The sequence below is a fragment of the Dromaius novaehollandiae genome, chromosome 13, assembly GCF_036370855.1.
Source record: "Dromaius novaehollandiae isolate bDroNov1 chromosome 13, bDroNov1.hap1, whole genome shotgun sequence".
NCBI classification, from domain to species: Eukaryota; Metazoa; Chordata; class Aves; order Casuariiformes; family Dromaiidae; genus Dromaius; species Dromaius novaehollandiae.
In genome coordinates this window covers 23,084,025-23,108,316 of record NC_088110.1, presented here as the reverse complement: position 1 = coordinate 23,108,316, position 24,292 = coordinate 23,084,025, and the positions used below count along the sequence as shown (strand labels likewise).

At 42.3% G+C, this 24,292-nt stretch overlaps 2 protein-coding genes and 1 long non-coding RNA gene across 4 annotated transcripts in view; all 3 read right to left on the bottom strand.

Moving 5' to 3' along the window:
* ZNF469 (zinc finger protein 469) overlaps positions 1-10,527 on the bottom strand; it is a 250,646-nt gene extending 240,119 nt beyond the window's left edge. Inside the window, exon 1 of the mRNA XM_064519794.1 lies at positions 10,361-10,527. The gene's annotated coding sequence lies outside the window, so the exon portion shown is untranslated. The remainder of the gene's footprint in view (positions 1-10,360) is intronic.
* A 2,867-nt stretch (positions 10,528-13,394) lies between these two features.
* On the bottom strand, positions 13,395-15,531 carry LOC135329740 (uncharacterized). The gene is made up of 3 exons (XR_010391348.1): positions 15,399-15,531; positions 14,801-14,840; positions 13,395-13,465 (listed from the first exon to the last, which is right to left on the bottom strand). It is a non-coding gene; the product is annotated as an uncharacterized LOC135329740 (long non-coding RNA).
* Positions 15,532-16,869: 1,338 nt separating this feature from the next.
* Positions 16,870-24,292, bottom strand: part of BANP (BTG3 associated nuclear protein) — a 182,049-nt gene continuing 174,626 nt past the window's right edge. For both annotated transcript variants that reach the window (XM_064519782.1, XM_064519783.1), the window contains one exon: positions 16,870-23,796. In XM_064519782.1, the coding sequence (XP_064375852.1) occupies positions 23,725-23,796 (72 nt within the window). In that variant the 3' untranslated portion in view covers positions 16,870-23,724. The remainder of the gene's footprint in view (positions 23,797-24,292) is intronic.

Genomic DNA, 24,292 nt, shown 5'->3' with positions numbered 1-24,292 from the left:
TTTATCTTCCAAGCAGAATTTCTCCTGAAATATACTGCTATTCAGATTTGAGGGTAGAGTCCCAGCCCATCTCTCGATCACAAAAAGCAAGACATGCAGAGCAATTAAGGTGCATTTATTTGCACAAGAAACTCTACTAAGGGGTACTGACAGAGCATCCAGGAAAAGCCAGGGCTGGAACTGCAGGAGACCTCCAGCACAAAAATAAGCACTGTTTAGTAGCCAGGGAATTCTCTTCCTTTCTTTTCTCCACCTACAAAGATTATGAAAAAGAAACTCCACAGAAATCTGTGGAGGTCAGAAGCAGCCCAGGTTGCTTCTTGCTTTTGCTGCACACACACACAGTCTTTTGCATGAAGTATGGCTTGGTAAGTTATCCCTTCACCATTACATCAGGTAGATGAGGAGGAGTGTAACCACAGCCAGTGTTTAGAGGGTATAAGCAGAAATGACAACAAGGACGCCTGCGATAGCTGTTCGAGGAGTCACGATGTGCTGTGCCCCAAGGGACAGGGACGTTCAACACTGCAAGCTCTGAAGGCTGGCGGTCACTGTCCTTTGAGCCGCCTGCTCCTCCTCCCTGGGACCACCAGTTCACAAAAGCGGGGCAAGCAGCCCTTAGCAAACCAAGGGAACCGACCTGGCAGCTCAGTCTGAAGTACACCAGCAGGGGTTAAAAATGAACAGATTTCCATTTTATGAAGGCTCCCAGAAAGCTGGAGAAAAGTTGGACAAAAGGCACGTATGGCTCCTCCATTCCGGTAATTGCAAGGAGCTATCTGTAACAATGTTTGCTGAAAGAAATGTGATTTTGCTAGCCGCTGATGTGACTTTATCCAGGTACAAACTGAAAAGAAATACCAAAACTGGTAGAGAACCAGTATCTCCTGACTCTCTTATCCATTTTCCTTTTCTTTCAGCACCCACATCAGTGTGTAGTATCTGCTTTGATCATTTATTTTTTACTATGTAATCGCCAATAATCATTTCTATGCATTATGACTATTAGGCATGCTTGTAAAGTGATTTCCCACTCCCGAGAGACTGTGCAATTGGATACCTCGTGTGCTAACCCATGAATTTTATCTGCTTCAACATATACAGGGGCCTGAGGCCTTGAGGAAATTAGCAAGCCAAACAAATTCTGCTGAGGTTTAAAAGATGAATTATTTTAATAACGCTGAACTTACTTTGGATTCTGTTTTGGAGACAGCTCGCTGCAAAAGCAGGCAAAACCTCTGAAACAAAGAGGGATTTGACCAAATTTGAGCTCAATTGTCACATAGTTTTCTGTCTCCTTTCCCAGCATTGCTGATTAACAAGATTATTTATGTTTAAGCAGAAGTTCAGTCTCTCTTTTTGTTATCCAGAAGCTTGCTCTTTTCCTGAGTTCCAAAGAAAAATGAAAGTTAGTGGATTAAAAATAGAAAAAAATTGCTATCTCTAATGACTTTTGCTTCTGGCACTTCAAGAACAGTGTCATGTTTTGTTTGCTTTGCTTTACGTTTTGCCTTTTTGTCTCCCTCTTCTCAACAGCAAACCGAAAAGGTCAGACGCTACCATGATATATATGCCTTCTGCAGCAAGAGCTGCTCTGCGATACTTGGCAAGTGATGCACAGACTGAATAACCAGACGGTTCCTTAAGTGAGGTTGCAATCCAGTGTCGGTAAGATCACAACTCAGCACCAAAGTGTAAACAAGACATGGGAACACTGAATCACAGCCGGAGCGCAGCAGTCAGACATCGCTTCCATACAGAAATCAAATGCAGGGCAACAAGGGAAGCTGCAGATAAATGAATAAATATCAAAATAGGTAATGGTTTCAGCAAAGAGTGGCTTTTATATCTGGCTTCTGTGTGGAAGCAAGTCATCAAAGCATCCATGCTGAAAGGGTAAAGATGAGCTCAGCTGTTTCAGAGAAGAAACTCGATAAAATAGCTCAATGGGGGAGGAAGAAGCTTCTGAGCTAAGAATAATCTGTTCTTGGACTTTCTGTGAAAGGTGAAGCTCGGCCATCATTGCTGAAGTCTTTTGTACTTTCCAGTGCTTTTTATCCCAAAATGGATCACAAATGATCTTCCGTACAATCCTGCAGCTACCTTCCCCCGTGTGCCTCCCAAACAAGCTCTGTGCAAGAGGCCCTACACAAAGAAATGCATATATTCCTCCGTTCTTTGCTATATTCTACAGCTGACAACCCTCCCAACACAAGCCCTATGAGAAAGCTTGTCCTTTTCAGATGCCTGCCCAAAGCACGTGTGTGTGTGTGTGTGTCTGTGTGTCTGTATGCAAGCAGGGAGTGCGAGTGCAGCAACAGCATCTACGCAGCAAAGGATGTGAAATTATAACACAGACAATGCTGAAAGCTTCTCTTTGTTGCTGTTGGACTGGCCTGGTGACCTCAATAATCTCTGCAGTCTTAGGGAAGTCAGTCTATGGGTGAAAGCCAGTGTTCATGCAGGAACTACCTACTAGTAAGCCCCAGCTACAGTAGCGACAGCAAATCCCCAGCTCAGAATTGCCTTAGCAGTTTCCGAAGGTAAACACACCATAAAGCAATCCTAGGGAAGGCAAGGGGGAGCACTCCGGTTTGGAGGAAGAAAGGGTTAGGCTTAGCCAGCTGTGGCTCAGTGATTGCTTATGGTAGAAGTTGGTTTTATCTCTAGCAATCCACCAGCGCCAAATGCAATTGCTTAATAGCTAAAAACTCATGTCACAGTATTCCCATTGCAAACAGTGCAACAGTCCCACAGCTTGTGTCCCTTCCCCAGTTACGCAGTGAGCACTGGCTAGACCAGAACAGGTTTGTTTCCAGCCGGCTGCAGCGGTGGGGGTGAAGCACAGCTCCAACCTGGTCCCTAAAACGAAAGCAGATGATCACTTCAGGCTGTCAGGCCACCCTGCTGCTCTGCCAAAGGTTGTCTTTACCCAAAAGCGCTTCCCCTTGCTAGGCTTCCCAAACAAAGTTCCAAAAACTAAAAGAAACCAGCTCCCCCTGCCCCAGGCTTTCTCCTTTGGTTTCAGTCTGGCATGAATCCTGCAGCAGCTTGTCAGGTTCTTTCTAGGAAAAGGAAAAGCTTTCACTAGCGGATCCAGCTCTTTCAAAGTTCTCTGTGATGAGGTGGCTGTTGCCTACACCTCCGAGGTCTTCACCAGCAGACCTTGCTGTTCAATCCCCTAACTACCACACTGCCCACCGGTCCCATAAGCTCCGTGACTGGCACAAGCCCCTCTGGCTTGCCTGAATTTCAGCTTTTCTAGGAGAAAAAACATGTTTCAAAATGCCTAGTCTGAAAAGTACTAACGTGATGCACTCACGCATGTGTGACACAGGACTCTGCTCTGTGTCCATCTGCACAGGACAGGAAAGTGGTCTATCACATCTTCAAGACTCAAGGCCTGGTTCTTATTTCCTAGCTGTTTTTTCCTCCCTTGTGATACATGAATTTTGCAGAAGGAAAGCATCAACAGTACAATATGGTGAGATACTGCTTCAAGAGCTAAAAGACTAGGCTTAAAATACTGGGAAGAGTTGAAGGAGTATAGTAGGTCTTGGCTTCATCTCCATGTCACAAAAACAAGTGAATTTAAGGCACAGGATAAAAAAAAGGTAGAAGCAAGTGCAAAAGAAATAGAAAGTGTATGTACCTTAGCTGTTTATAGCAGGAGAATGAGTCAGTCTGTCCCAGCATTTTTCATTACGGCCTAGATGAGGCCTTCAGAGAGTCCCCACCTTGAAACTGGAAAAAGCCGCTGTACAAGGTATATAAATAGAAGTTTTCCAGACACATAAGGACAAGTGCTCAGACGAACTGGACAGACACCGCCCCACAATGTAAAACTACTGTCAGGGTTTTTTTTATTCCTTAGAAACTGACCTTGTTTATGGCAAATGTTAAGAACTAAAAATCACAGATAAAAGGGAAAAGCTATGCATGCCCACGAACTACAGGATTCATTATTCCATATACTACAACACGGTGCTGATTACTGAAAACTGCCTGTTCCCCCTCACAGCAAGGATGGCTGTAGAAATTGAAGGTTTGGCTGCCACAAGGGCAGGTTCTGCTTGATGTAAAGAATATATCTGAATATAGTAAAGAATATAGTCCAAAAGAATTAACATCCTGGGCAAGGGGAAAAGGCAGTACTGTTTGCAGTGTTGCAGAGCAATGGTGATCACCTTGTTCTGAGTGTAGGCTTCTCCTGTGGGAGCTTTATTGGACACTGACATCTATGATTGCCTTTTATCCGCAGACTTCTCTCCCTTTCATGATCATTACAGCTCCAGCTTGCTACTTCCAGGTTCCTTCAGTCCATGCGGGACTATGGCTGAGTTACCTAGAGGGCTATTTCTTCCCCACATCCAAGAAAACATTAGTGAGGGAAAAAAACAAGACAGCTGCTATTGCGCACCGAAAACGAGCCAAGCATGGAGGTACTTCCTGAACTCTCAAGGAACTCCTCAGCTACAGCCTGCTCGCAAAGGGACTCATTATCCATAAAAGTTCACAAAATGTAGCTAGAGGAGCTCTGCATTTTCCCTACAAAAATACAAGGGATTCCTGGGGTGTCTGTGATCCCTAGCAAAGACCAGCAGCTGCCTACAGCTGCTCCCTGAAAAGGCTGTGCTTTGAGAAGGTCAGACAGAGATCATTTGGAACGGGTTGGTGTGCTAGAAGGCCTCAAGCTAAACAACGTCAAGGTGCTGGAAGCAGATCTGTAGGGGAACTAGCCAGAAGCAGTGTAAACGCAAGCAGTGCTGCATGGCCTTGCTACCTTTGATCAATCTTTTGTTCTGTTTTTTTTAGCTCCTTGGCTCTGAGCAACCACTCAACAAATGTGTGACCTGGAGTAAAAGGCTGTCCTGAGGAAAAGTGAGCAGCAACGAGCCTCACCAGAGCTGAAATCACTAGAAACGATTCAAATGCCAAGTATGACCAACGTAGATGACAGCAGCATTACATCAGTGGCAGTCTTCGTAGAAACAAGAGACGCTGCTGCAACGGAAGATCCGGGAATTGACTGCCTGAGAGGAAAAGGGGACATTTATTAATTTTAAGCCAAACAAAGGTGCACAAAGCAGCGTAGAGCCAGGAGCAGCAATAGGAGCACTCAACAGAAAGTAACCAGGAAAAACTCAGGGTTTGGTGCAAAAAGCTTGGTCTTACTAATGGCACCCAGGAACTGGAAAAGATCCAAGATTATGAACTAATGCTATAGCCAGAGAAAACAGGAAAAGGAAGTTTGTCACTAGGTACTCTTGCACAAACAAGAGTTAGAGCTCATCTTCCTGGGTAGAGGGAAGCTCTTCTTAAGATACAGAATAAAGCTGCATGAGTCAGACTCTTCCACATGTCATCCTCACAAGAAAGTTGCTGTCACCTTAAGGCAGAAACTATTACCTTGGAAAGACCATTTTGGGAACCACAGAACAAGAGAAAGAACCAACAGATTGGTTATGCTTACAGGTTTCTGCAAGAAAAAAACCTCTGCATAGACACAAATAATTACAGTATGTTAAAAAGGCACATTTTCCATTACCTACAAAGGGAGATGTTTTTGAAGAGATGTCTGATGGCAAACATATTTCTATGCTTGATGCATCAGTGGAGTTCTGGCAGGTGCCATTAAAAAAACAAAGTGCATGTTTGTGGGCATTCAACACTCTCTTTGAGAGACACTTTCCTCAGCCTGTCATTTGGGTTGAGTTCAGCACCAGAGGTGTTTCACTGGAAAATACAACATTTTTTTGTTGGTGTATCCAGGAGAGTTCCAGAATTGACAGAGCCGATGCTTACATCTGGGGAAAATCTGCAGAGCAAGCACAACAGAAGACTCCAACTGCCTTTGGAAAGAGCTAGAGTTGCTGGGCTAAAGCTAAATTCCGTGTACTGGAAATAAAGGAAAGATAGCAAGCAGAGAAGAGTTTGGCAGGATGCATCCGGCTGCCACAACAGACAAGGAGATTCAAGGATTTCCTGGAATGATGATGTGAAATGAAGCTGTCCTACTTCAGCTCCTCAAATCAGCAACCTGAGAGCACTGTAGAAGGAAAAACTGTTCCAGTGAACAAAGGATGCTAACCTTAACTGACTACACACGGAAACTGAAGAGGCAAGGCTTTGGTCCTTAGACGCGCCGATATGCCCCCAGAGAGGGTATTGGCTCAGTCTGTCACCAGAATGGTCAAAAACAGTATCTGTGCTTTGTGTACTTGGGTGCTTGTCGGACTAGTTGCCAATATGCTCAACAAGGGTGGAAGTTTTGGCCACAGTTGGTGGTGATGTGTTTAAAAACAGAAGTCCTTATTTGAGGGAGGCAAGAGTTATCTGATATTGACCATTAACCATCACCGATGGTTAATGTGACCATCGCTGCTGCCAAAACAATGCTGACAAGCCACTCCTTGAGAAGCCAATTCTGTTTCAGCTGCAAACACATGATGTGCAAAGCAGATAACACTGTTTAGTGGTTGCAGAGATGCACTCAACACTCCCCAATTTATTGCTCTGGTTATGCCAGCAACAGCCTTGCATATTGCTACTGGCAGCAGCACCTCCACCAAGCCCCATGCTTGGAGGTCTGGCATTTCAAGAGGTGGACTGCTCCCATCTCCCTCTACCCCTGGTAGGAGCCCAACCTTGCCCCTGCCCATCACCTTGAACCCCCTTTAGCAGAAAAAGCCCTACCACATCTTGGGAGCTCCTGCCCTAGAGAATTTGTCAAAATGAACTGGTTAGACCTCACAGCCCAAGTACACACAAAACAAAACAAACCAGTCTGCATATATTCTTGGAAAAAAACACAGTTTGCAAATGCCAGAACTATTGTAGAAGATGAGATCTCACAGGCAGGTTCTGCAAATGGACCAAGCTGGCATATTCCTAATACATCTTTAATCTCCAGAGGATCTTTTGGTGTTTGATATGATATTATTTACAGGCATTAGGATAACAAACAGAAATGTTTTATACTAGCCTGAATGAACAACGACATGAAAGTAGCAGCTCCGGATTATCACACATGGCAAAAACACAACTTCAGTCAAACAAGAGGACAAAAATAGGAGGGCTAAGAAAAACTACTCAACAGAACAACGTATGCATTTTTCATGAAGAAAATAGTGCATGATCTGGATTACTAAATCCCTTTCCATGATGCAACTCATTAGAACACATGGCAGCTAATCAGATCAAGTTGATTTTTGCTAGATATGGCACTCAAAATAATACTCATTGTTGATGGGCTTAACCACCTGTATAGTAAAATAAGGATTTAGAGTTTCCTGACTGGTTCCAATTATCACCAATACAATGGGTTGGTGGAAAATGCCAAAACAGTAAAGGACCTACTAAAGAAAGCTATAGAGTTGGAATCTCATATGAATGTCTGTACTTTGTTACTACTCTTGTTATGTTTGGCTAGCAAAGGAGAACGTGAGCAGGGACATCTTTCAGAGGCTCTTTCAAGAAGCAGTTGGACTTGGGTGCTGTGTGGTGCAGACACTCACATTACAGCAATGCAGAATGAAGCCGTGAATGAAAGCGGTCTCTCTTAAAAGTTGGAGCCCTAAGTTGTTACCGAACAGCTCAGCTCTTGATTCTGCTGGAGCCTTTTAAAGGCAGAAAGGATCATCCCTGAGAACTCCTCAGTTGGAAGAGAAGCCTTGGAAGATTTGGTAAACACAGCCCATGTCCATGTGTGTGTAGGAGGGCTGGGCAGTCACATGGCCGACATGAAAACCCACACATAGGGCTCCTATATCCCCATCTGGGAAATCTCAGATGAAATCACAGACGCATGTCCTATGCAGCATGTGCACGGCAAGCCCAGCACCCCATGGATACAGCAAACCTGCAGGCCCATACTGTGCACTGAGATAAAGCATGCCCAAGTGCAGAGCACTCGGAACCGATCAGACTCATTGCACTCACACTGGCCCCCTGGCAGCACATACCACACATGTCCTAGGTGTGCTAGCCTCACCACACGTGCTCCACGCACACATGTGGCTGTCCGGTCCCTGGGACTTCCAGATATGAAGCAATCTGGTCTGAAAGTCTACTTCGACGAGGCTATCAGCTGTCCAGAAATCCCAAGACACAGGGAGGGAGGGGAGATGCAAAGTCTCCTGTACTCCACGTCAAACCAACGCCATGAAAGCTGCAGAGACCCTGCTGTCCAGGGAGAAAGTTATGATTATGAGTCTGTGGTCCCGGGCTGTACGGCCTCCCAAAGGTTTTTTTTTTAATTAGGATTCAGGAAACTGAAGTTGCAGTCAAGAAAGCTTTTACTTAAACAGATCAGTGAGTTTGATCTCTTCTGGATGGCATGGAAAAGTTTTAAAACTCAGTCTAAAAGCCAGAGCAAGCTTTCTAAACTGCAACCTTGAGTCTTGGTTTCATTAATGTGTGCCGACTCCAAGCTAATTATGCTGAATCATAGCGTGTAAGATAGAAAGATGAACAACACTGCTTATACATTTATGACCAAAGCTAACAAGCTGGTGACAAGTGAAACTGCTGCATGAATTACTCTTAGGATCATTGGCACCACCAGTGACTACAGATGTGGAACAAGATTCACTTACGCTACTTGCTCCACAAGGCAGAGAAGACAGTCCGAGGCCCAAGAGTCAGCACTTGAAGACACGACACAGAAGGCTGATAAAAAGAGGGAATCCAGGATAAGCGATTACCATTGGGCAGCCTAGGACAAAGTGGCCTTAGCATGCCAGGAACTTAGTCAAGTTTTTCACAGTAAGCACATTAATGAAAACATCATGGGAAGTGATTAAAGGGCAAGAAGTAAAAGTCATTTGAACATGAAACTTTGCTCCTATCGAGTACAAGGGGCAACACAGGGGAAGTAATCAATCTTAAATGAGAAGCAGAAAATAAGATGAGGACAGACCAGGAAGGGCCACAAAATTGCAGACAAGGATTTGATGCGATAGAAAAGAAAGAGCCAAATGAGAGGGAGCTTTCTGAATGGATATGATTTGGGTGAGAGTCAGTGTTCATCAAGGCCAGAGAAAAGGATGTTGTGTTAATAAAGACAGGATCAGATGACTACTTGGACTAGAGTTTTAGTTGTGAGGATGGGAAGAAATGGTTGAATCCCTATGGCTGAAAACACTTAGCATAAGAACAGGAAAACAAAAAGATGTCTGTTGGCCAGAAATAGAAGGAAAATCTCTATCCACCACCTGAACTGTATCAGCTGAGACAAGTTCTCCCAGGAGACTTTCTTTCCCCCTCCCACATTGCACAGCTTCCTCTTTCAACTACTATTCCCTTCCCAGTTTTGTGTTATCATTTGGATGTCCATCTTCTCTTACGCAAGGACTTGACCAAGGAAAACAGTGGGCTTGTAAATCTTCCTGCCTAAATGTGGTTTTTGATGTCTGGAGTGCAGAGACAAGCTGCTGAAATTTATGGTTTCCAAGGAGTGAGAGAGAGAGAAATTTATGTTAGGAAAATGTGACTGTCATCTTAGTTTATCTCCCAGTTTTGTAATGGAAAACAGGCATTTTACAAACACATACACACAAAGCCCAGCATGAAACTGTTTTGAACTCAAGCACATTAACCAAGAACCATTCCATAAAGACTGGTAATAATAATAGTAATAATGCAATAAATCACACACCATCTGTAACACCACCGTCCACGTAGTGGGGAAGAAAGTACCCTGGTGAGAATCAAGACAGCGTCATCTCTTTCCTCTTCCATCCGCTTTAGTCTGTCTGTATCAATCAAGAGACTTTGGATCCTCGACTGGCCACAGAAAAACCTCAGTCTTTACAGAAGCTGTTGTACATTACGCAGGCAGCAAAGTAAAATGTACCGCTACACCAGATTTACGGAGGACGCTTCAAAGCCTTAAAGTGACAGCTCCAGGACAGCCCACCCTAAACACAGGGATTACCTGAAAATGTTCAGCTCCTTACACTGCAGCAGGCGAATAACTTGAGCAACTCAAACAATTAGCTGGAAGGAGTTAATCCATTAAAATAGAAATGTCCTAATTTGTATATTGAAGAACACAGACAAATTTGCATTCCTGCTAAATGAGTGTGCTTCTCAGTTCTTGGCACTTCATTTGGAGTTTGAATTTACGGCAGGAAACAATATAGATTTTGCTTTGTCTTTCTTCAGACAACGACAGTTTATTCCTTGAGACTATCTGCAAGGAAACTTGAAACTTGCATTAAGATAGACCGTACCTATTTAATATGGTACCAAATAATCTGAATTTAAAGCTACCTCAATTTCTGAAGTTTACACCAAGCCATTTCAAAGTATTTAAACGATTTGCAAGCGTTTAGACAGCAAGCTTTTCTATACTCACCCTGAAGGAAGTGGTGGCATTATTGATATATGTCCTGCACTATATTAAATGTGGCTGTGGAGTTATTTATGTGCTTTTCCTGACTTCTTTTGACACAGGAGTTGATTGCAGTGCTGTATGATTACGTCTGCATCTCTGAATCTTTCTTTCTCAGCTGGAAGGTCTCAAGTTCCAAGCTGGGATTCCCTCTCCACCCCCTTCTCATGTACTTAACCCTCCTTCTGCTGGAAGTGCCTGGTAAACACCCACAAAAAACTCTTAGGTAGAAAGACTGCAGAGAGGGAAGAAATTGGAAGGCTGCATTTTAAGAGGAAAAAAAAAGTGTTTTCTCAGATGCTCCCTGCTTATTAACTCTGTGCTACAAGAAAGCTCTTTCTAATTACGGCCTTTTAACTATGGAGCCTTAGAAACTGGTCCCAAAGGATTAGGGATTTCAAGATTTTTTTTTAATTGTTTCTGTCTTGAATTCTTTTTCTTATGATCTTTATCAGCTCCGCTCTCCTCCCCCGGTTCCCAGACCACCTACGGATAGCAGCATTGTTCACAAGTAAGACTTTTGCTGTCGGCTACAAACAAGCATCTGTGTACAAGAACCTATCATGTTTCTGTTGCACTGGTTGTATCCCAGGAAAATTCCCTCCTAGCCTTGTGCAATCTCCAGACATTGGGAACTGTGAAGCAGAGCAGAGGAAGTGTGCTCCCCCCTTCAAGGACACTTATGTGGGATGAAACAGCTGCCACTGTCACCTGAGTGCTGAGCCAAAGGCTTCCTGGGAGACGGTCCCACGGTCGCAAGCCTGGCACTGCCCGTTCTCCACAGCTTAGTCAGGATTTGTGCAGACAAGACAGAAGGAATAGAAATGGCACCCTGGAGCAGAGCTCAGGTGGCTCTGAAGGCTTTGAGCAAAGGCAGCGTGCCTAGATGAGCACAGTCATTACAGCAAAAAATTTACATGCTATAGCTTCCGTTTACTCACCAGAAACAGCACCTCTGACACATCGCAGACTCCACTGCCATCATGTATTTCTCTGGACAAAGTAAAGGATATGAACAGAGTGAGAATGGAAACTAAAAAGCTATACCCTGCCCGTGGTGATACACGGGCTGCTCGGTAAGCTGGACCTAGCTGCCATGGAAAGGAAGCCAGCAGACACTGCTGGAGCCAGCTTATTTGGTCACTCTGGGCTGTACTGGACCAGCGGGAGCTACTGTCACCTCCAGGCTCTGAGGTGGAATTTCCCCATAGCTATTTGAGGTGATATTTGCCCTGTGTCTCGCAGGCATATGAAAACTCTGGTATGCAACTGCTAAGATAAGGAAGACTGACCACCCTGGATTGAATAAATACTAACTTACTATGCAACATAACATTGCCCTCCTCATAACATCTAAGCAAGCGACAGCTGATGGTGTTAGTCATCAGGATGAATCACTGTCTATATTCGGTATTTCCATGTAGGTATCTGTGTTTTCAGCATTGCTTCTAACTACAGGGATTTCAGACAACTAGGGCAAAGAAACACCCTTGAGCAGCAGGGCACACTCCTTTGCCAAACTGTTTTGCGAAGGGATTTCAGCTCTGCCTGCTGGGGCTCCTGAAGGGTTGAAAGTGATTATGGCAGCATAGAAAACCACCTGAATAGGTAGAAAAATAGTTAACCTGAGTATGCTAAAGACTGAGTCCAACCCCTCTGCCCAGACTATCCTGCAAGTGGTTTGGAAATTCCCGAAAGATGGAGCTTTCTAGCCATAAACCTCAAAGAAATAAAAGAAAAGCTCGATTTCAGTCATCTGTTGAATGATACTCCTTGGCTGGCTCGCTGGCTAGGTGCTTTATGCCCACCTCCTAGTCCAAATGGCAGGAGCAATTTACTGCCTCGTCTTAGAAGTTCAAACCCAATTACAGCCATGGAGTACAACATTCAGCCAGAACTCCTACTTGGAACAGTGGTTCAAAAGAGGCTGCAAATGACATCATTTTAGTTGGAATTTGTGCCTTTTTTCCTAGCGAATTGCCTGGGTTAGTGTCAAAGGTGTTTCCTGGCATCAAAAAACAGGAGATAAATCAAGGTCTTTTCAATTAGCCAGTCCATTCCCAATCAGTGCAGTTCTTTGCTCTGTGTGTTTGCTCAGCTACCCCACAGCCCACACTTCTCCCCTGCTAGGAAGGATGCACATTCACCACATTTTGTAATGGGACCTTCAGTGGTTTGGGATACTGTCTTTTATCATTTTTTTTTGTACTGTCTTTTATCATGTTTTTGGAAGCAAGGGGTGGTAAATCCCTTCTATGATTAACCTTTCCAAAATAAGGACCCTCAATTTGGAAATCAGCAGTAGCATCACAATTACTATTTACTCGTCAGGGGACCAGTGAGCACGCAACCCATTCCACACCCAACAACAAAGTGCTATGATACTGCATATGCGCAGACAGAAATTGTATTACATGTATTAGAGAGCTGTTGCTTGTAATTTATCTCTGTCCAAGTCAATGCAGAGAGTTGTTTGTGTGAAAGAGAAAGTTCATCTGGGCTATACTTTTTTCAGTACATTGACAAACTTCATTTAGGAGTTTACTCTATCAGCAGCCAGGCCTTTTTAGAGAATCCAGAACAAGGGTGTTGGACTAGTGATGGATTTTACGTTTTGGAAGCCTTTGTGCCAATCTTATTTTCACATAGCTGCAACTTGAAAATAGGAAAAGCGTTCAAGACACAGACTGGAAATGCTCCAAGATTTTCATTAGAGCTGAAACCCTGGAGAATAGGACAGGGAAAAGCCCCATAAACTAGAGAAATAGGCACACAAGACCTACACGAGAACATTTCTCATCAGCAGAGAAACAAAGAGAAATGAGCCTTCAAGTAGGCTAGTGAAGGCCACGAAAAATTGTTTCAAGCTAGAACTAAATACTTTCATCAATTAAGGACTGCATGGCATGGCAGCAGCAGGGATTAATGCTTTCATTATGAGGGCTTGGACTGCTCAGTTACTTGGCACTGAACAAGGACGGAAGAGGAAACTGCTCACCATTTGTTGACCGCTTGCTGTGTCACATCTGTGCTGCACGAGTCTCAAGGTTCAGGCTTTCTGCCGGTTACCTGAAAGGGTCAACAGGACTTTCTGATGTCACCGCACATTACCTCCCCACCCGCACCGGCTCTGTGATGCAGCGTGACGGGCCACAACCAGAGGTTGAGGGTTGCAGAGCCTGTGCGAGTGCTTGGAGGGTACTACGTAAAGTAACCCTCCGGTGTACAGCTTGTATGTTTTACTCTTGAGTTTAAAATTAAAATAATCATCAGATTTAGAGTCTGAAAGGAAATTATTTCAAGGACAGATGGGCAAGAAACATATATGGCCCTCCTTTGCCTGAGTGCATGGGGTAATCCAGTTCCCAGGAGTGTCTGAATGTCTTCTCACTAGAAGGTCCTGCCACTGCAGGAAACCAGGACACTGGCAAAGCTCTCAATCTTTTATACCTTTTACTTCTACATTTTAATTTTACGGTTTCTGAATCAGGGACGTTTCATACATTACTGAGCAGTGTTTTATGGCACATGCTATGTAGGGAGTGAATAGAGGCAATGCTCCCAGGAGGTTTCTGAGTCCAGGGAATGGATTCAGTGAACGATACGGGCCTTACCAAGTCGATATACTTGTCTTGAGACTGGTCAAAACTGCTAAGGGACTATGGGAACCAGGGACATCCCTTGTGCTGTTATCACAGAGCGTTAGGCTGCTGCAGATCCGTGAATACTCCCACCGCCTTCCCCTCTACATGCCACTATAACCTGTGGCTGCGTTCGGTTATAGCCTGTTTTCTCAATTGCAGCCAGTCACAATCCGAAGATACCTAATGATGGAGAATCCATCTCTCTTGGCAGTTTGTTGCAGGCATTAATCTTTTTTCACTCTTATCATCAAACATATGCATCTAATTTCCCACTTGAATTTGACTGGCTTGGGGTTCTTGCAATTCCCTCCCTGCCCAAATTAAAGAGCTCTTTATTAGCCAGTGTTTCCTTCCCGAGAGGAATTTAAAGGAATGCTCTAATCAATGTGCTTTTCAATCGCACTCTGTTTACCCTAAGTCTGGGCATTGATTAAAGCAGCAAAGATTGAGAGGGGCTCAGAGCCAAAAGCCTGCAGCCTTAAGGGAGTTTAAATCCAAACACACACTTCTGTCAGGTACATTTCTATATAGCACACAGAATTTGTAGGGTGCAGTTGCATGAACAGTTTCTTTGGCTTATAAACCCCCTCATTCCTCCACTTGTTCCCATCTCTGGTCCTGCAATCCATTACCTTCTCTGTACAGCAACTCTTCAAAGGTCATGGTGTAAACTGGATCAGTGAAATGACCCAGGTTAACAGAAAATAAAAGCAAAATCACAGGACACAAAAACCCCTCCTTAAAATACTCAAACACTTACTATTTATGAAGTTCTATCAGCCCAAAGCGAGTCACATTTGCTGAAAGAAAGGAATTAGTGTAAAAAAGGGTCAATCCATGCAAAAACATTCACAGTTGTCAAAGTTTTACACGAGTAAATATTCTTACAAAAGATGATTTCTGACAGAAGAGATTAATACCTTGCAAATTTTCTAGTTCTTACGAAAATATAAAAATAAAAAGTGATTTTCACAAATATTAAAAATGGAGCATTTTGCTTTTTGCCACAGAAGAGTATTTCTATGAAAGTGTGTGAAAAAGGCAGAAATTAATGTAAGCACATGATAGAGGTGGAAAGCCTGGAGATTTTTTTGCTGTCTCTCCTTGCAATGCTGAGACAGAAAGTGCTAGAGAAGCTCCGAGTTTCACTGTAATGGTCATTTTAATGGAACTCAGCAGAACTTCGGGCAGAACCCAGAACAGACATAACCCCCCCGCCCCCCCCCCCAGGCACTTACAAACTATTTAGAAATATAGTGAGATATAAACATGACACAAGGCTTATAAAAATCGCAAAAATGTAAAAACAAAAAAAACCCTGCAGCCCTTCCTCTGCCCTCCACCCTGTCCCTGCCTACCTCCAAAGCTGCTGATCCTTCAATAAAAGTAGGACCTTTCTGTCAATATCGTATTTCAAAAAAATGGAGAACTTCTCAAAATGAACAACCGCCTCTCAAAATGAACAACAGACTCAGCATGTTTAGCTGCAGAAAGGAAACCTGAATGAATGAAAAGGGAGGAGGGGATTTAAAACAAACGAACAAACAATTTGTTTCCCAGCTATTCCTGGATTCCTCCCACCTCCTCTTTTAAGAACATTTGGGGCTTTTTGTTTTTCTTCTGGTTCTGTTGAAGAGAACAGGGAGTCCATTAGAGCAGGGGGATTAAGAGAGTTGAAGTAGGACTGAGTAATAAAATAGCTGTTAAATAACAGCGCTTATGCAAGGCAGACGGCCCCAGCCAGAGCGCAGCAATTCAGAAGTGCCGAGGCAGGAAGAGGAGCTGCGCTGCGTTCAACCAGCACATCCTTCATGTCGCGGATTAAATCATACCAATCCCTGATCACTGGGGAAGGGTCGCTCTAGGAGGGTCAGGAAGCTGGAGAGCCAGAAGCAGGCGTTTTGGGGAGGAAAGGCATCAAACGACAAGTTTAGGTGCTGTCTAACCTGGACTGGAAGTCAGCAGAGGTCTCTGGGCAAAAGCTGCGCTGCTCACTTGACCAGCCACTCGTGTCCCAACGTGGGTGCTTGCAAAGGGAGATTTAATTTTGCTCCCATGTGGGAACAGCAGGGGAAAATCTAAAAGCTGGTTATTAAATTGTAAATGTTGACAATAAATAGCAGACACACGAGAATTGCTACAGTTGGAAATTATAACTGTTAAATAAGCCAAGTAAGAGAGTTACTTCTCTATGCTGGAGATGTCCACAGCTGTTTTTTTCTGTTAAATGCAGTTCAGCACCCAGCAGCCAAAGGGTATAAAATTTATTACTTTTTAATTAAAGGTGGCTGACCAAATTTCTCTGGTAAGATCAACGCAGCAAAACTGATCTGTGTTTTCCATAGGATTAAAAGTAAATGGAAAAAAAAGTGGAAATGGGGGAGGGAAAACATATCAAAAAGAGGCAAAAAGGGGGAAGAGGTGACGCTCAGCTAGAATTTTAATCCAAAAAGTAAGAGGGGAACCACACTCATGCAAACTCAAGCAGCAAGATATTCACACGTACATACATCAAGCAGGCTAAAGTGCACTTTTCAACTAGTCGAAAGGTGCTGGCCAGCTCCCAACTTTCCCCTGCTTTCCCCAGAAAGCCAATGGTACATTTTATATATAGTTCATCAAATAAAAATGTAATTATTTTAAATATATATACACAAGATTTTTTCTCCCCTGTGGTAATCACAGAAAAGTAAAACTCCTTTGATTTTATTTTACTGGCTTCAGTTCTCAGATGCTGAGATGATGCACTCAACAGCTTGGCAAGTGAGCCCGAGCACATCTTGAAAACAGAAATCCCTAAGATTCCTTAAGAAAAGCAGGGAATCGGTATGGAAAATAAAGATTTTATTTTATTATTTCCAAATTAAATACCATAAATATTCAGACTGTGGCACACAAAAGGACAATGAACAGTCTGTCCTTACAGCTTGCATCATAGTATAGGATGGAAAGATATCAGGCTAAACTCTGCTTTCCAGGCTTTTGTTGATCTGTTTCACAACCAGATTAAGTTTTCTTTAAATGGAATGAAAAATATGAAATAAAATATTTACTGGAAGATTATATAATGTACATTAACTCATGCTGAACCTGGGCTCTTGGGCAGAGACGAAACTGGACAGGTTACTCAAACGCTCACAAACACAGATTTACCTGAGAGACTGGAAAAAGCACAGAATTCTTCCCAGTCTACTGGCTAATTAAAATTACCTATAACGATGAACAAAATCCTAAAATATCACTTTATACCCAAAATATAAAATTTTATTAAATATTAGAGGGCATTTTTCCTTTGCCAAATGTAAATTTTTAATAGGAAATAAATATGAGAAAGTTTTCAAAACTAGAAGTCCCTTTAGTCTATAAAAAGGCCAAAAAAAAAGAAACCTAAAACAAACAAAAGAGACATTTGTTCTTGAATTACGCCTCCCATGTAAAGTTGCAGATGAGGAAAAAAGTGAGTTTTCATCTACTCCCATCCAATTTATCAGGCTGAAGAACAAGAGTTTATTATAAATCCCATGGCACCTTTTGAAAGGATAAGGGTGTTAACCCCTTGCCTCGGCCAAACTATGTGCGGGCAACTGCGGTCCATCCCTTCCGTTCTCTCTAATTTTAGTGCACTGTAAAATTCCTCACATTTCCACCAACCCTTGCCTACACTTGCTGCAGGGTTAATTATCTGTACTTTTGTAGGGTATAAAACAACCTCTAAATATGTCAAACTTTGTTTAGCAGAGAAATTAGCTATATCAGTTTGCACCAGCAAATTAAAAAAGCAGGTTTACCCCAAACCCTGCTCTATTGAATTACTTTCTTATTCTCAGGTTCATTCAAGGAAATGAAGTTTGACTGTCAATTATTCATCCAAATCAGCAGAGCTTATAAAAGTGGTTTGGGATCTCACTGGATGGAAGGAACATTCCTATTTCAGATAATGGGAAACAGTTTTTGGTCAGTTACAGTTATGGCTCCAAATTTTCAGTACTTACATAATTAGGAATTGAGAAGGAGTACTGATTGCCAAAAGAAGTTTGTGCAAAGTGAGATTCTACAGTAACAAAACATTTTTTTTTAAGCTACCAGTTTCCCCATTTTCTAACATGAAACTCCCCAGAAATTCTGTGAAGCTAATAATAAAGTACACAGCCACAAGAGCATACTCATATGCATGCCAGCCTCTCTGCAATGGAGACAAGTAAGGATTCAAGCAGCATTTTGGCCAGCATTTCTCACTTTATAGGCAAACTATCAATACTGAAATGCCTAAAACTGTGCCTGATGAAGACATTCCACTTATTTGGGTCACAGAAGGGTGGTAATTTTTATAGTGTTGTTTTGCAAGACAAAATATGTAAAACTAATGAGGAACAAAAGTGAGAAAAGAAAAACAGAAAAGAAACAACCCATATCCTTCACTTTTTTTAGACCAATTGCTAGCTGTACAAGCCATCAAACCATAACATTTTGGCAGACTGGTATTTTTAAGCATGTAGAACTCTCTTTTTTCATTGCTTTCAATGGGAATAATGGGCTTTAGGGTCTCAAGTAGCATTTAGGGACTGCAGTCCTCGGACATGAAGATAAATTTTATTTCTGCCCTAGGATTTTCAACTCCCTCTGCTGTCCTTAAAAAGGTTTTCACATTGTTTCATCCTGCCAACAATTATTCTGAGATAAGCAAGCGGAACAACATTTGCAGGAGGCTACATGAACTTCAGCATGGCTACATGCACCTTCTCAAGTGCAGGGCTCAGCCAAAAGCGGGTGCCCACCTGGGCTCCATATGTTTGACCAGAAGTCACACAGACCCAAACACCAGTGGAATATTGCACCAGGGATCCGACTTTATTTGATCTCTAAATTACCATGCATGCTTGGTAATGAAGTGACAAGCACTGGGTTGAGGAAAATACTTTTCCTGAGCTCCCAGATGGTGTAGGAAAGATTGTGGCATGATCATTTTAGATGCCAGTAAGGTCAAAATGGCTTTCTACTTTTATAAAGAGATAGTTTTTAAGTATAAATTTTCAAAATTGGCTATCTAATGGCTGGATTGTGAAGGAGAAAAACTTGGTCCATTTCTTTGCTAATACTGGTTACTTACCCTTTAAGAAACATGTTAAAAGGTGCAGAAGCAGATCTCATCTCAATGTTCTGACACAGTTAGGCACTGCACTGCATGGGATGAGGGTCCCTGCTCCACAGTAAAGCTCTCTTCACCAGGGACAAAGTTGGCTTCTTCCACTGTTGCTTTGCAATGAAGGCAGGGCACTGAAGCTCAGTGTGCAGCTGACTGTGTACACCTTTGCTTTGCACAAAAAGGACTTTTTACTGCATAGTTCATAAGGACTCGCAATATATAAGCTGGTCTGCCGCTGGTGCACATCTTATCCTCCTAATTCTTCCTCCCTAAAGGCATGTTATTTCTGTTGAAAGACACTTATGCCTTACCTCACTTGGATGACCCCATTGCCACCTATTTGCAGTTCAAATCTCAAAGTAACACTGGTAAAACACACTCATTCTGGCAAGATTCTAATGTGTGTATGAAGAGCTTTCTTGCCAAAGTTTTTTCTTTTTGCACTTTCCAGTTTGTTGTATGAGAGATGCTTGTTGTCCCTCCAAATGATCAATCGACCTCACTGCAGGTTGGTCTTGGTAGTACTGCTTTGATGTAGATGCCATCATAATACTGTCAGACATTGGCAATGGTCAACTGATCAGACCACTCAGGTCAGGACATCAGGGTGTCTGCTGCAAGTTCTCTGACTGATGAGTCTTCTGTACCACGTCCTAGTCTCACACCCACACAACACTGGGAAGTACAACAGTTTGTAAACATTAGTCTGATGAAGAACTTCATGCTGTGCTTTGTCCACACTGCCAAAGATGATGCATATTTTCTGAATGTAGAAAACAACTGTATGCTTATGTGAAATGCATGTCCACCTTATTCCAGAAAGCCCTTTCCCTTCCCTTAGCTCTGTCGCTTTCTCATACTGCTTATCTGACCTAGCTGACATCCACTCACCAGTTCAACAGTTTTCCCCCAGCAGCTGCTACTACGCAGTGTTTTTTACGAATATGCTGCAAGTCTCCTGCCTTTCTTTTCTCCTGCTGGCAAGAAACTTATCACAGTTTGTTGCTGTAGCATCAAGAGACACGAAAAGAGAATTTACTGAATACTTATCCACTAGTTGCTCATTCTTCTTGCACTAGGTTGACCCAAGTCACAAACTGATATTCTTTTCTTACGCAAAGGAAATCTAAGCTTTACAGTCATCAGCTGGAACAATAACCTACAATATCTAATTCAGGCCATGTAGCCCTGATTTCAAAAAGACAGACTGGAATATTTGATAATACTTTGAAGACACAGAGGTTCTGATCTGGAAAGACATTTGTCACAAGAACGCTTTGCATACTTGACTTTTAAAGTTTGTGCTTAGTTTTTAGAACAGGACCACAGAAGCCCTTAAGAATTCAAAAGATGGATGCTCCCTCATTCAGATGGGCTTTAAGATGAAAAGATCTTAAAGGTCAATATAGCGGTACTCTACTGCATGTGCAGCAGTAACTACATGCTGGGAATTTTAGAAGAACATCAAGATAAATGATGAAGTCCTGGCTACAATGAACCAGTGAGGCCAGTAGGATCTCAAAAGGCTCTCCCCTGCAAGTCCCTAAACACTGTTACACAAAACAAAATAAAAATTAAGAAAGCATTAGTATTCTGCAGGTCATAAGACGATTTAGAAACAAACTGGGCAGTTGATCCTATTCTAACCTTACAAGAAATGTCCCCCTGAAGACTCTTGGGCATGTGTTCTCAATTTCTGCCTCTTAAACAAAAGCAGCACAAGGAAAAAAAGAACAGTTAAAAAGTAGGATGCTAGAGGGTTTACTGAGGGAAAAAGAGCCTTATTTTTATTAAAAAGGCAGAGGCTGTAAATAACAAAAGGAGACGTAATGAGAATTCAATTCTAGCTGACTTGCTTAAACTAGTCAAACAGTAATCATGGACAAAACTACATGAATCAATACTAACCTACCTGCATGGAGAGCCAGGCAAAACCCTCAGTGCCCCTGCAAGACTTTCGTTCCTTGTGTTATCTTATAATATTCTTATGTTGATATGTTACTGTTCTGATAATCTCTCTGTGAACATACTCTTCACACTTGCACAGAACCTCACAGACTCTTCCGTTACAAGCATCTCCTGGAAGGGAATTCATTTCTGAGTTAGTCTTGTCAGGGATAACTTATTTGTACATAACAGGGCCTGTGGTGTCTAGAAAGCACATAAACCATTCTTAAAGAGAAGTCATTTCCTCCCTGGACAAGGACATAAATCCTCCAAGGACATAAAATCTACAGAAGGAAAAAAAAAAAAACCTCACACCTGGAAGAACACACAGTCTTAGCATCTGAATACACAGGAGGGCCTTAACAAGGAGCACTCCTTACCTATTTATTTCAACTGATTTGTACTCCCTCCATTCCACACAGTGAAGTAGATTTCATTTTCTTGAAAACTAGTGAATGCTGTTTCACTGCATGGTACATGACTACAGCCACTTTTGGCAGAAGAGACTTGAGCATGCAGCAGCCCAATGGCTAACGGAAACCTCCCTGGAAACCGAGCTTTTCTCGTATGCTTCATCTTTTACTTCAGCTGAAAAACGCAAAGAGAACAGAATGCACAGTTGCACCATCACACAGAGAGAGAGATATTCCTACAGCTTAAATGCATGTGTGTTCCACTTGAAAGCAGAAGATGCTCAGGCCTTGGAAGCCAAGTTGGGCAGGAGTAAAACTTTCTGACAAAGACAGGAAAGGCGTTGTGGCCAGTATCAACGCAGCAAGAGAGCGGTATGCGGTAGCATGCGGCTTTGCCCTCCCAGCTTCCTCACTGTCATTTCCAAGTGATAAATTATTATTAAACAACCATGCTAAAATATACAGCACTTGCTTTATTTTTAGGCTTCCATTTGGATTGCCGAGCTGTTTAAACTTCACCCAGTTTGGGAAACACTATTAAAAAAAAAAGTGAAGAGCAGCCAAATCCTTAGGCTGTTGCAAACATTGTATTCAACAAGTTGTGGCTCAGTTTGCATCATACTTATGTATCAACAAATAATGTAAATTCATACTTTAAGTTAAGCGTAATACTTACCAGGGACAACATTTCAAGAAATTGTGTGCTTTTAGCCCTCCCTTTCAGAAAGGATGTTATCCTAAATAAAGCACATAGAATTTGTGGCTATGTCCCATTCATTAATACATTAAATGCATAATGAATCATATATTAACACTAACCTCACTTACTCAGTTGAAAAACAAATACAAAACAACCCCTACCCCAATAAACTCCATGCTTTTCCAAAACGTGCAACATTAAGATAATCAGTTTACAGCAAACATGTATCCTTTCCACTCCAGCTTAGTAAACACAAAAAGGTAGCTTTCTTTAAATCGACAGTTTCCCTTAAATTTCAGTGGAGAGAGGATTTCACCTTGCTGCTGCAGGTTGGATGGCTAGATAGGTATCACAGGTTTTGCAGCCCAGCTTTTTATGGCTGAATCCCAAACTGAGGCATTGCCACAGATGGCTGGAGGTAGGACGTTCTAGGAGGGAGAGAGCTCATAAGAATCCTCCAAAATTTTTATAAATGACTTCATAAATTCATTGTATAAAATGAGATTTGCAAATTCAAAAGCTTAGAAGGGTGTATCTCATGATTTTCACATTTTCATCGTATTGGAATTTCATCACAGATGAAATTTAGTTACTAACATGATCTAAGATTGATACCTTCCTTACAGACTTATAATTTTGCTTCTCAGTTTGACAGCAGAGCTTGCCAGATAGCAACTGTCTTCAAATACTTCAGAACTACACAGTTACACCACAGGCCAGGCAAACTGTATTCATTCCTAAGGCAGAGAGCAACTTAGAGCTGCACTATTCATAAATACACATTTATTTTTTCATTAGAAATGCATAATTACAGCATTTAAAAGCATTTTCCCCTAGAAAAGTATTTAAGCAACAGTACAAACAAAATTGTTAGTCTTTTGCAAATACATTTTTCATTACATTGAACAGAAAACACCAGCAAAAGGCTAATACTTGCAGTTATGGGATTTTTTTTTTAATATTTTCCATTTTTGTTATAAACACCATAGCAAATAAAAAAGCTGTTTAAACAGTGAAAAATATTTGAGCTCTTGATTTTCTCTATGTGGTAAAGCAAGTATTGCAAGCAGCAATACACTTCGTAAGATATCTGCAGACATTCAAATGGTGTATTTCACAGAAGAAATGACAGGATGAAACATTAATTTAGTCTTACTGTTTTGATTAATTAGATTTCTTTGCCTCCTTCAGAAAGGATTTCTTCCTCTTTAAATATACCTAAGGGCTAGCCATGTATTTTTGAAGGCCAGGTTCTGACGTATAGTGATGTAGTTCCAATTGAAGTAAATGGACCTGATGAGGAATATGCGTATAAGAGCAAACACATCATCAGAACTGGTATTTACAGGAGATGCGTAAGGTGTGGCCATTAGTCTAATAGGTGTTTCCATTCTCCTGTTGTTGCATGAAGGCTACAGCACTTAGCTTCCGACTGTGGTTCGCTGCGATCGTGGTTTACGCAGCTTTCCGCAATTCTTGTTTTATTGAATTTGGATTGCTCCGTGCTCTATCTGCATTTCTGGTTGGATTGCTGATTGAAGGGTATCAGTGCCCTACGAAAGGAAAAATGAAATCAGTATATCAATGCAGAAGTGCTTTCCACTGACATAACCACGGGAATGTGAACAAATTGACGGCTCTAAAGCTCCTGTATACACCAGTGCAAAATCTGCTCGGTGGTCAGGCCTATGACAGAGCTGAAATACATTCACAGAGGCAACGGAAATGACCAAAGGAACAGAACAGCTTCCAGAAGACCACTGACTGAGCAGCCTAACACCCTTCAGGCTGGCAAAGAGAAGGCTGAAGAGAGATCACGGCAAGGATCTGCAAAATCACGAGTAGCACAGAGAGAGAAATTGAAAACAATTTATTCAGTCTCTCTTCCTAAAGAAGAACTAGCTCTAAGAAGAAACGAAAAAGAAGCTGTTTCTTGTATGCCATGCTCCTAAGCCGTGAGATGCCTCGTGGCAGCAGGCCATAGACACGGACAGCTCACAAGGGCAACACGAAGGAGCTGAAGAGCACTATGGAGGAGAAGTCCATCAA